Source organism: Chrysemys picta, chromosome 15, assembly GCF_011386835.1.
Source record: "Chrysemys picta bellii isolate R12L10 chromosome 15, ASM1138683v2, whole genome shotgun sequence".
Classification (NCBI taxonomy): Eukaryota; Metazoa; Chordata; order Testudines; family Emydidae; genus Chrysemys; species Chrysemys picta.
In genome coordinates, this window is record NC_088805.1 from 12,901,963 (window position 1) to 12,914,904 (window position 12,942).

The 12,942-nt window shown below is 51.6% G+C and overlaps 1 protein-coding gene across 2 annotated transcripts in view; it reads left to right on the plus strand.

Moving 5' to 3' along the window:
• The window catches only part of BCR (BCR activator of RhoGEF and GTPase), a 142,313-nt gene that overhangs the window by 87,206 nt on the left and 42,165 nt on the right, over positions 1-12,942 (plus strand). For both annotated transcript variants that reach the window (XM_005288606.5, XM_065567916.1), the window contains exons 5-8: positions 800-907; positions 3,329-3,389; positions 4,507-4,559; positions 4,963-5,103. In XM_005288606.5, the coding sequence (XP_005288663.1) occupies positions 800-907; positions 3,329-3,389; positions 4,507-4,559; positions 4,963-5,103 (363 nt within the window). The remainder of the gene's footprint in view (positions 1-799; positions 908-3,328; positions 3,390-4,506; positions 4,560-4,962; positions 5,104-12,942) is intronic.

A 12,942-nucleotide genomic window follows, 5' to 3' on the forward strand; every position in this document is an offset into this window, starting at 1 on the left:
GGTTACTTTAGAGTTCAGACATGCTTGGAATTTGCCCAGGGATTTCCCGGCTGGATCTTACGCTGTCTAGCATGAACATGACTGCTGTTTAGAAATCAGCAAACAGGATCAGTGCTAAGACCTAGTGATTAATAATGGCTCATTACAGGATCCAAGGCTTGCTGTATCTTTATCAGGGTCCACCACACATTCTGCTGTTGCAAAATCCCGCATTGCCGTCCAGGCCTTCCAGCAGTCGTTCTATACTGTGTGTATTGTATTCGACTCTTCAGCACTGCTGTCCTTAATGCTTCAACCATGTGGCTTTAGATAATGTCTGCATATGTAGATCTTGGGTAATATCTGGGTTTGTTTTAACAGCTTCAGCAGATGCACAGAAGCAAACGAGTAGCTCATTGGGGTCACGTTCGTGCTATAGGCCTGAATCACTCCTGTCTGATTCATATTTCATGGCAAACAGCCAACAGCTCCTGCAAAGTTTCATCCATGAGCTAAAATATTAATAGACGCTAATCTGGCAGTTTAGAAGGGAAAAACTAGGCGATGGTAATAATGATTTGTCATCCTCCCAGGCTAGCAAATTAACTTCTGCTGGTTAAAGGGAGCCACCACACCAGGAGCACCTGTTCCAGTGGGGGAGAATCCACAGGAGGGAGGGGCACTTCCTGTTCAGAGCATCCTGAGTTTCTTTGGATTGGTGTAAATCAGCCTCTTCCCTGGTTATTCTGACTCCCACCAGCAGCTGTCCCAAGCCATCCCCCTCCCTGGTGTTTACTTTGCTTTGTTTTGATTCCTGCAGGCCAGCCAGCTGGGAGTGTACAGGGCCTTCGTGGATAACTATGAGGTTGCCATGGAGACGGCAGAGAAATGCTGCCAGGCCAATGCTCAGTTTGCTGAAATTTCCGAGGTAATGTCATGATGTTCAGACACACGCCGCCCGGAGCTGATTAATACACTGCGATGTCGCTCCTGTGCAGCCTCCGAGTGCCTTTGCAGCCATCGCTCCTCGGAGAGGCTGGGACTGGAGGAGCTGTGAGCAGGGCCGGCTCTAGGCACCAGCAAAACAAGCTGGTGCTTGGGGTGGCACGTTTTTAGGGGTGGCCTGGCCGGCGCCAGAATGCCGCCCCTAAAAATGTACCCCGGCCGCCCTAGCTCACCTCCGCTGCTGCTGCCACGGCGCGCGAAACAGCTGATTCGCGCGCCGCTACTCACCCTCCCTCCCAGGCTCTCAAGCGGTGCGCGAATCAGCTGTTTCGCGCGCTGCGGGGACTCGGGGTCTCCCCCTCCCTCCCAGGCTCTCAAACCTGGGAGGGAGGGGGAGATCCCGAGCGGCCGTTTCGCGCACCGCTGTTCCCCCTCCCTCCCAGGCTTGGGAGCCTGGGAGGGAGGGGGAGAAGCGGCGCCCGCGCCGCAGCCACTCAGAGTCTCCCCCTCCCTCCCAGGCTCTCAAACCTGGGAGGCGGGGGAGACTCCGAGTGGCCGCAGCGCGGGCACCGCTTCTCCCCCTCCCTCTCTCCCTCCTAGGCTTGAGAGCCTGGGGGGAGGAGGCAGGGCTGGGGATTTGGGGAAGGGGCGGAGTTGAGGCGGGGCCGGGGGTGGGGTAATTAAAGAACGGGGGGGGGGGCAAAATTGTGTTTGCTTTGGGTGGCAAAAATCCTAGAGCCGGCCCTGGCTGTGAGCTTCCCCACAGCCACTGCTCCAGCCCCAGCCCCTCCAGTGGCCTTTAGTTAAGGCTGGCCCAGGAGGAACTATGAATTCTCTCATCGGCAGTTTTTGCTCACTATTCCCCACAGTGACTCTTATAATGACTGGCATGGCTTTGAACTTTCCTAGCCCTGCTCCAGCATCATGCAGTCCTAAAGAGGAAGGTTGTGTTTGAGCTCCTGATGTCTCTTTTTTGCTAATAATGACACTGACTGTGGTGTAAAAGGCCATCTCTAACAGCTTGCATGATGTCTGTCGGTAGAATCACAGGCTTAATTAGCCTCAAGTGCTGAAAGAGGTAGCGCTAGAATGCGCTGTTTAAAATGACAAGTGTGTCAAGTGGAATCTTCTTATTATTTATTAGGCTGCTTTGATTTCCTCCCTTTGAGTGGGATTCCATGTGTTGAAGTACTTTGCAGGCTTCTCATGCCGTGGGCTCTGGGTGGAGCTCCTTGTGCAGCGGACAGTGTCACTGTGGTGATTACAGCCCCAAGAAACACCACAGCTGGAAAAAAGCAGCTGCCAAAAAAAATTGGATTTAAATGGAACCACCTTTTCAGTATCGGATCTGCGCTGTGCCGGAGGCATTTATTGCTTTTCAAAACACTAGTTCGTCCAAGAGCCCAAATCTTTTTTTATCTTTAAAATTAAAAAGTAAAAAGTTTCAAGACATTAAGATTGAGGGAACTGGCAATGCCCTTTGAAAATGTGCTGTGGTTCTCATGACAGCGTGAAGGGGTTCCCCACCTTCCATCTGCTGCCATGGCTCTTCGATGGGTTTTGATCCTCAAACACAGCCTGTAGCATCAGCGGTGTCACCTCGCTGTCAGGGCAGCTTCTCCCACGCTTAATTTTTTTTAATAGATAAATACAGTCGGTAAAGTCTCCTCTGACTAACAGTTAGATGTCTGAGTTGTGTTGTGGTAGTGCCCCAAAAGGGATCCGGGCCTCCTCAGGCTGGGCACTGTACCAAACGCAAATTGTGGGCACCACATATTGTGTCGTGTCCTGGTGGGTAAGTGCTAAAGCCCCGGTGATGACCATGGTGTAATAAATAGTAACGATGATGAATATAGGGGTACTTTTGCACTCCTGTGCCCATGTCCTGCAGAGGATTTCACAGCACTTTACCCACATTAATACATTCAGCCTCAACATTCAGGGCAGCAGCAGAATCCGGAATAGCACCCCGGTTTGCTGACTGGTAGCTAAAGCACAAGGTGGGCAGACTATATGTACCCTGAGCCAATGGCACATGCATCCTTGTGGACATGCTTGAGTCTGACTGGTGATAACAACTCAGCCATCCCCAGGTTTTCTTCCATATGCTGAACATGGCTCCCTGGTTTCTCGGGTCTCTATTAAAACTCACTCTTAGGAATTCTGCTTGGAGCAGGAGGCTCCTAGCAGACACTGATGTGGTGGTGGTAGAGGTACCATCAGGTCAATGCATTTTCCTTCACTGACATGGAATATCGCAGGGTTTTTCTGGATGCTACTTTAGGCTGACTGTATGAACACAGGCACCTCTTCCTCCCTTGGAGGTGTTGAGGAGGTTTTGGGTTCCAGGGTGGTGTTTCTGGATGGTGATCAGTCTCCTACACAGATTTTCTTTTTCTTTTAGAATCTCAAGGCCAGAAATACAAAGGACTCAAAAGATCAGACAACCAAAAACTCCTTGGAAAGTGAGTGTTCTGTGTGGAGGAGACTCTGGTTTGTCAGTGCTTGGAGGGGTGGGAGTGGAGCTGTCTATTGTTGCCATGGATGGAGGGTAGATATATTGTGGAATAACCATTCCCCAGCCCCACCTTCCATGGTCCTTTTGCTTTCTAAATGCTGGTGGGTTATGGTGACTCTGCTTGCTTTCCCCGGGAAGCAGCTCCCTTTTGCTCATTAGCAGAGCACTTGCCTAGAAAGCTGCATGTCTGCGCAGGAAGCCTCCATTAATCTTACTGGCTAGTCGTTCCCTTGGGCAACAGTGGACCATTCACAGAATAGCCATGATCTTTGAGGAGCATATATTGCCTAATAGTAGCACAAACAACATCATACAAGGAATTATTATTTGTACTACAGTGGTGCTACAGATCCCAGCTGAGATCAGGGCCCATCGTACTAGGCCCCGTACATACACATAGCAAGAGATCGTCCCTGCTCTAAGGAGCTTCCAGACTTGTTTAGGGCACAGCCTCATGGATGGCTGGATTTGGGAGCACCTTAGAGATGCCAGGCTGAGCTTGGGAGGGGAGTTGGTGCCTTGATCACTCTTCAGAGACCTTCCTGGCAAGATTAGGAGAGGCGCTGAAGGGGAATGGCTCTAGAGAGTGCGGCTAGGCACGGTGCTCAGTTGCAGGGTCAGCCATGAAGATCTAAAGCTGTAGGATGTAAGAGGTTAATCAGAGTGCCCTGCTGGGAGTGTTCTGTGCCATTCAGCGAGCTCACCATTCACTCTCTCTCAGCTGCGTGTCGCTTGGGGTGTGCAGTAGGTTGTGTTTGTGTGTCTCTCTGTGCTTGTGCAGTGTGTTTTGAATGTTTGCATTCGCAGTAATGAGCTGTGTGTGCGGAGGGGGGAATGTTTGTAGAGGGGGTGTGTGTGCAGTGTGGCTGCTGACTGCTTCTCTCCACACACTTGTGTGTTTTATTGACTCTGTAGCTCATTAACTGTGGAGAAGAGAATTGCAGGATGTTTCCTCTGTACTAATGTGTGCCTGTATGTTTGGTCGCATGGCTCAGTGTGCTCTGTAGGGCACTCTGTTTTTAGATGGCTGCCTTTCTTATCCCTCTGCTGCTTTCTGTCCACAGCTCTGCTGTACAAGCCAGTGGATCGAGTGACACGCAGCACACTTGTTCTTCATGTAAGTAGCTTGTGTGTTTAAATGGCAATTATAAGAGCGCAGACGCTGTCCCCACTTTCTCTTCCCTCCAGCCTTTCCTGCACAGACAGGACTGGGGAAACTAATTCGCTCTGCATGGGTGTGTCTTGTCTTTATATGCGGAGGAGCAGCTGGAAGTTTCTGGTGGAGAATAATTCCATGTATGGAACCAGTGACATGTCCCCAGCGGGGTTAGCAGGCGAGGTTAGACTCCACAGCTGCAGTGGGATGGGACAGTCATCTGCAGCCTTGCCCCTAACTATAACAAGAGTCCAGAGCCACCTGTCCCAAGGGTTCCAATAACTGGGCTGTCGGAGCCTGTGGCTCGCTGTTCTGGTGGGCGCCGTTCCTTATTCTTGTCCGTTCTTTGTGTTCTTGGTGGTAGGATTTACTGAAACACACTCCAGCAAGCCACCCCGACCACCCGCTCCTGCAGGATGCTCTGCGCATCTCTCAGAACTTCTTGTCCAGTATCAACGAGGAGATCACACCCCGCAGACAATCTATGACTGTCAAGAAGGGAGAGGTGAGTCCCCATCCTCTAGTGACCAGATCTATTTCTAAACACTAGTTCTGCCTTTCTCTGGGAGGGGCTGGAAATTAGGAGAGTACCCTAGCCTTCTGAAGGTTACAGCGAATGCAGGGATACCGGAGGACTCATGCCTCCTTTTGGTGTAGAACTCTAGCATGCTAGCTAAGCTTAATACTCTGTGCGGAGTTGTGCTGACACACAAAGTACTCAAGAATTCCTGGCTCCCAGTCCAGTGTTCACTCCCCTAGGCTATCCCTTCATTCTGTGAGAGGTTGATACCTGCTTGTAGATTTTCTTAAAGCCCATGCTACTAGTTCCTGTGTTGCTGAGACACAGTTTATGCACAGTCCTTGTGTTCCCCAGGACGTGGTGTGGCTCGCTGCACATTCTGGTCAGAAGGCTATCTGGAGCTACCACAGGGGAAGTGTGACTAGAATCCCAGCTCCTCTTGCTGCAGCGTGCATAGCGTGTGCTAGCCCGATTCAGGGAGAGTTCTCGCTAGTATTCGGTGTGCAAACTGAATAAGGGCCTATGGTTCAGAAGGAAGGAAGGCAGCTGCTGGAATAATGGAAGATTAGTAGGGCATTTTCCAGCACTCATGACCCTTACATCCCCTCTCAGGCACAAACTTGGCAGGATGTTCACCTAAATCTGCATGTTCAGAATGAAATGCATTTTCTGCATCTTCTAGAAGCCTACAGTCTTGGGCAAGAGGGAAGTCTCACCTGGGGGTGTGCTATAGCTATCTGCTGTGAAGAGTGAGAGAGGGGCAGGCTGGTCACTGAATGATGCTAGGAGTTGGTACTGTGATTTCTGTCTCTTAAAGTATCCCCAAAAGGTGTCAGGACCCAAGGTACAGTGGAGAAGTACAAGTTACAGCCCCAGTGTCCAATAGACAGAGACTCACTGTGTGAGGGCAAAGAGGTGGAAAATCAGAGCCATTTCTCAACTAGAATGTAAAGAGAAGTAGGAAGGAATCAAAATGGGATGAGAGAGACCCCTTGAGGTAGAAAGCTTAGGGTTGGTCATCTGTCTAGGGGCCAATCCAGTGTTCATTAAAGTCCGTTAAAAGCCCCCCATTAACCTCTGTGGGAATTGGATTGGGGCCCAGAAGTGCTGGGCTCTGTCCCCTCCTCACCCACAGACAGGACTGTTTATAATGGAGACAGACTTGTGCAGTGGTAGGGCTCTGTGTGGCTCCCTGAGTTCCTGGGGCAGATCCATCTCTAGGGTAACTCCAGTGTGGTTTTGGTAGGGATGAATTTGGTCCCTCCTGCTCAGTAACAGCCAGGACTGATGAGGAGTGTTGGAGGAGATCGTTGGGTTGGGGGGGAAGCTTGGATAAAATGGGGTGGGAGAGCTTGGATGAAAGAGCGGAATCAAGAGAAGCAGCGACAGTACCTTTGTGGTAGAGGAATTGCAGCTGAAGTTGTTGTCATGTCAGAGCTGTGCCCTGTAATCTACAGAGCCCAAGAGGACTACAACTGGATCCAGGGATCCCCTTGAAGACATTCCAGTGAAAAGTCCCCCAGCCCTATAAACATACACATTCCTGGGGTTATTACTGTATGTTTCACTGACCCTGGCAGATGCAAAATGGGACTGGGGTACTCAGACGGCCCAGAGTGCATTGTTCCTCAGCGTTGAGCAGAAATTCCCCCATTTACCTCCTGCTTTTGGGCTTGTTTTGAGATGTGCTGAGACTGTAGGGGCCAGGCAGTAGCAGGGTGGGATGGAAGTACACACATGAGAGTGGCCAGGGTCTTGGAGACAGAAGAAGGCCTCATTAAAGTGGATGCTGATTGAGTCATAGCAGGTATCGCAGGCTGGAATGCCCCTGTCGCAGGAGAGGGAGTGCTCTGTAGTCTCAGGTCGTCTGTTAGCATCTCAATGAGGGATGCAGGCTTTGCAGTGTCCCGTGGAATCCTAATGAAGTGACAGGAGCCAGGGCAACGGGAATGAAGTTGTTGTGGTCTCTGGTGAGCTGTGGATTTGTCATCACTTACAAAGTGAGAATGGGGTGTGTAAAGAGTGGGCTCAGCAGGGCTGCTCCTGTTCCCATTACGCTGTGGTGAAAATACTGACTTCAGGTGGTTACTCCGTGTTTACTCTTGTGGCAGGGACAGCAGGATCAGGGCTGAAAACAGGTTTGCCTGTGCGATGGAGGGCATCTATTACTCTCTCTCACTCACATGCACCTACTCTGCTCACAATCTGTTCCAAGCCGAGGTGAAGAATGATGCTTATTCCAGATCTTTCTCGGTGTTGCCCTCTAATTTCCTTTCCCTCTGGGAGTCGAATGCTAGCTGGTTCCTTTGGCTTTTCTGCACCAAAGGCCCTGCCTCTACGAGGGGCAGGGCACCACCTTCTTCCCCGAAGCTCGTCCAGAATGGGGAGTGTTCACCATTTCCATGGTTAGAAATTGTGATCCAACTGCCTGCAACAGGAGTGGACTCCCAGCCATTCATGAATGAAGGATTTGTGCACGATCTTCCTAAAGAGTTAACAAGCCCCGCTCCCCACCACCAACAGCCCTTCCAGGTTGGGATCAGAGCTGGGTTTTGTCTGTGTGTGTAAATCTCTGGCTTAGCCTTTCCTTCTGCTTCCCTTGTCTGTGCCCTCCCTGGGGTGATGGGATAGCATGCAGTTTGCATGTCCTAATTGACGGCTCTCAATGCATAATGCATTTTTTATTTTAATGAATAGCCAGCTTGCTTTGATGGTTTTTATTCATTATTTACCTCCCTCCCATTGGAGATTCCTTTTTTGGGGGGGTTGGGGGAAAAGCGGGCTAGTTGCTGTAGCTCCAGCCTCCTCATCTCACACAGTGCTCAGGTGCCGACCTCAGTTGTTAGCGTGCATATAAAGGGCTCTTTTTCTCCTTTTCTTTTTCCAGCCAGCAAAAGGCTCCCAATCCCCATCTTTAATGTGGAGTGGTTTTCCCCTTTGGTGAGCACAGCGCAGGGAGGATGTAAATCCCCTTTGCCTGCCTCTCGCTGCCGCTTGCTTTTGCTGGATTGCTTTGAATTGGTGAAAGCAGCCAGTGGTTAATCTCCCTAGTGACAGGCTTCTAAGAGTGTAAGTGTGTGTGTGTGTGTGTGTGTGTGCACGCACAACCTTCCACACACACACCCTCCCCCAAGGTTATTGATCCGCTGCTTTAGGTGCTTTCATTTGCTACAAGGCACTTGGCTGCATCCTGCACACAATGAGGAAAGCAAGGTTTGCTCACCACAGAGGAGCTTTTTCCCTCCCATCCTAGCCACTGGAATATTCCATAAAGTAACTCCAGTATCTTGCCCCAGACACTTCCCAGTCCATGCCTAAACCAGGATGTGCTGTGACCTTTATGGCATGGCAAGGACAGCCCAGCACGATGCTCTCAAGGCCATTGATATTACCTGTCCCCCTTCTCTGCCGTATCTCCGCTTACTGTGCGATACAGCAATGCTGACAGGGCAAGGGAGAGCTGCAGATTCAGCCCTGTTCCCTTTGTGATCTGTGCATTCGAGCTTTCGATGGGAATTGAAGTGGGAGGCATGGTCCTGAGGCAGCCTGTGGCTCCTCGGATGTGTGGGCCGGGCGGGTCCCGGACGTAAGGAGGGGGGCAGAGTTACACCACTTTCTGGATGCTTCAGGGACGTGGGCAGGATGCTACTTACAACAAAAGCCAGAAGAAATGGGGCCCTATCAAGGCCAGGGTGTGGCTCTGGGGTTCTTCTCTAGCCTGTTGTGGGGAATTGAGTCACTTGTCTCTCCAGCATGCAACCCATGGACTTGTGGGGAAAGATGCAGCGTCTAGGATTTGGTCCGTAGGATGGCAGAAGGAGATAACCACTGCACCTATCGTGGGGGGACATTCCCCTGCGAAGGAACAGTAACCTGGATGGAATGTTATGCTTCTGGAGACATATCTTAGCCCCAGAATCTCCCCTGCCAAGGAACCTGGAAATGCCTGCCTCCCTTCCTCTCAACCTCTTTTCTCCTTCCTGCTTGTTAGTGTTTCTGATTGATCCTTCCCTAAGTGCCCACTTCAGTAATTCACCAAGTAGTAGTAAAGAGCTCGCTGGGGTGTCCCTGAGTGACATGAAGCCTCCTGATTTAGGGCATGTGAGAAGTTCAGATTCCTTCTTGTCTTGTGCACGTGGCCCCACTGCAGCTCCAAGCCAGGGCCTCGTTTGCTCACAGCCAACTCTTCACCCTCCACCATTCATTTTCTTTGTTTCAGTTATAGGGGGTCTTTTGAGGGGAAAAATCCCCAAGCGCTCCAGAAGAACCAGTCCCTACGGTTATACCCAGCGATCCTGCACAGCCTCCAGTGGGGTGGCTGGTTTGGCAACACTCTGGTGCAGCTTTCCCAGAGGTTCCTAGCTTTTGCAGCCGGTTTGAGAATGGCTGGTTGGAGGAATCGATGTCTCCTCTCTGAGCAAGAGCTTAATGCTGAAACTTCCCCCTCTGCTGTTCCCTATCCAGTTCTGCCTTTGCTTGTAAAGCAGGAATTAATGGAACTGCTAAAAGCACTGAGCCCCTTAGGGGGAGAGAGGCAGATTCCCACTGCGGGGGGGTCCCAGTCAGTCTCATGTTTTTCTCCATCATATCTGAGACGCTCAAGCCTGGCTGTGGACTGCAATCTCCATATTTCTGAAGTTAGTTGGTAAATGCATCTGACAGTGAATTGCCTCTGAGGGATCAGCCAGGTGACCTCTGAGTGGCAAAGCATCATTGGGTTTAGGCTACAGTCGCATGAGGGAGAGTTTGAGGTAGGGAAAGAGAGAACAATAGGGGACTGTTTACAAAAGGAAACGGGCAAGGTTGTGAACTGGAGCGTCACTGGGTTTGTGGGCTGGTCTCGGACATCTTGGGGCCTGGGGCTTGCTGCTTCTAGTGGCCCTGGGCAGATGCTGTCTGCAGCAGTGTGCTCAGAAATACGGTTTTGGATTTCACACTCTGTCTCCTGGCTGAAGCCCTATAGCTCCCACTGTCAGTCACTTTGGAAAACAAAAGGCTGTTAGACTATTAAGAGAAGCCCATTAATTCCTCAGCAGATGACCCTGATGTCCTGTCATGCTGCTCTTGCATCAGACACAGGAATCATTCTCCTCCTACATTCTGCAGAAAACCAAACCACCTCTTTCTCAATGACCTGTGCCAGTATCCATCCTTTTGTGCTTTACCATCCTCCTCCTCCTCCTGCATCACACATGTTCCAGTCTTTCCTGTAACTCTCACCCACACGCGCTGCAGTCTTCTGCCATCACCACCCAGGATACACCTCCTCCTCAGCTCTGACAGGCAGACAGCCTTTTGCAGATCTTAAATCCAGATGAACAGCTATTACAAGTTTTACTTTGCATCGTGCATCTCAGACAAACAGGTAACCTGCCTCGCTCTCTGGAGTTAAATAATACACAACAGTGCACGGCACTAGAGACGGCAACCAGTGAAAACATGATGCAATGAATAAAGGAAGGTGCAGGCAGTTGTGAGGCTGGCTGAGAAACTCAAAGGCAAGGGAGAGAAGAGATGAAGAGGCAGGAAACGCAGGGAGGCTGTTCCAGGTGGCAGGAGCTGCAGAGGGGAAGGCTCTTGCGCCTAAAGCAGTGAGAGACTGACAGAAAAGGGAGGAGGCAGGTGCTAGATATGCAGAGGGAAGAGAAGGCCTGTGAGGTAAGGCTGGAGCAGATGCCGGGACCTAGCCGAGGCTCTTACATGGCAGTACTGCACTGTCCTGGCAGGAGTGCGTCTCATCTTAGGGTGTTACTGATGGAAGTGTGTGTGCTGGATGCTCAGTCACCACTCTGGCATTAAGCCCACCTGAATGTGTCTATAGCCCATACGCTCCCCCAGGGTATTTGGATGGTGGGGGAGGCTCTTCTCTTACATTTTCTATACACTGGTGATTGTGTTGCCATTCCTCAGTCAGGCCAGGAGGAATAAGCTGGATAAGTGGGGTGGGTACAGTAACTCTGACAGGAGAGTCATGCAGCAAACAGCCCAAAACACCCTATGGCCCAGAAGTCTGTTGTTAACATAGGGCCCCCAAAAGGATGCCAGTGAGGAGCTAGCTAGATAGGAGGTTGATGGGCAAAAGAGAGATGGGGAGGGAAAGGAATGGGGGACCCGTGTTGCTGACTTGGAGACATCCTGACCTAGGGCACCAGTATCCTGGAGCCAGGGTTTGAGCTGCTGGGGTCCCTTTGTACGGTGTGAGTTGCCAAGGTCTATGGGGTGCTGGCTCAGTGGCCGGGATGGTGAGGACTCTGAAGAGGAAGTGAACAGTCTCTGTGTATTAGGGGGCTGATGGGGTCACGTCTGCGAGGCATGACTGTCTGACTGCAGGCCTGTGGAGCATGCTCCCTGGGCCTTTCGCTCCCCTGCACTGGGGCAGCCTGTAGCCAGTCACTGGTGCAGCAGATTCTGTCTAGCAGGCTCCTCATTGGAATCTGTCTTCTCTGCCCAGGAAGCATGGCTGAGGCAGTGTGTGAACCCTGGGCGTGTGCAAACAGGTGCTGGGAACGTCGGAGGGGCATGCTGACTTCTCCTGGGGCGGGATCGGGGGATTGGGCACGTGCTGACCGACTCTTGGGGAGAGGTACCCTTTGCTCCCTCACATAGAAGCCTGTAGTCAGCTGGTTGGGAAATCCTTTTATTGTTTCCCTCTGACCTGCTGAACCCTCCCAGCCAGATGAGTCATCGCAGCAAAGGATGTGACCCCAGCAGCTCCCTACTGGAAAATCCCTGCCGCCCCAATCAGTGATCAGCAGCCTGATGTGCACCTATTCTACCACGTCTTGTCAAGTTCCAGGAGAAGCGGGCAGATAAATCCACCCCCCAGCTCAGGCTCAGCAAGCACCCTGCTATGGAGAGCGAGATCCCAGCCTGCTCCACAAAGCCACTCTCCCGGCTTCCTTTCCCCCCACCCCTCTGCCCCTCGCCCACAGGAGCTGGAAGCTCCTTGGGTCATCTCCTATGGAGAGATCTCCCTGGGTCCCCCTTGCAGGGACACGTCTCTGGTAGGCTCATGAGTCAGGACTGTTAATAGAGCAGAAGAGGAAAGAAAATCCCCCCCTCTGTGAGGCTTGGTAAATTTTTTCCTCCTCGTCGCTGACTGGAATACATCCCCTCCGCCCCCTTCCCTGACTTCCTATGCCTGACTAGAATGCATCCTCTGCCAGACTCCCCAGCCGGCCTCCTTTCCTGAGAAATCCCACCTCTGTAGGAGTCATTCCGGTGCCTCATGCTAGAGTATCAGGATGACTTATCCCCCAAGTGTTGGATCAGATAAACTCAGCATAGATCAGCATTGCCTCAGGAACAGCATCACAGGCTGACAGGATGGTGGCTTTCAGCATCACAGCAGGGCTCTGCCTATGGCGGTACTGAACTTCCTGTTTGGGTTGATGGGGAATTTTGGACATGGAACTTTTCTGAGCAAGTGGGAACCTGCTACTTGGAGGAGCCTGCCTGGATGTTTACAGGCAGGGGCTATGCAGGTGGCCCCTGTGGCTGAGGCTCTTGGGAATGGATGCCTTGAGTGGGGTCAGGGGCAGTAGGTGGATCTGGAATCCCAATAGCATGTGAGAATATTCACACTCTCAGTCCCCTCTGATCACTGCCTTTGCCTGCACCTACCCCCTCCCTCACACTCTTGTGATGTTATGGGTGGCAGGTGGGGACCCTCTGCACTCCATTGGCTGCAGTCCCTGGTTGTATTTGGAGCCATGGCCCAGGTAGTCCAGGCCTGTGGAGACTCTTCGGTTCTGACCCTCAGCCTAGGTATCAGAGCACTGACAGATCCAGAGGGGAGATGAAACTGAGCGAGAGCCAAGCAGA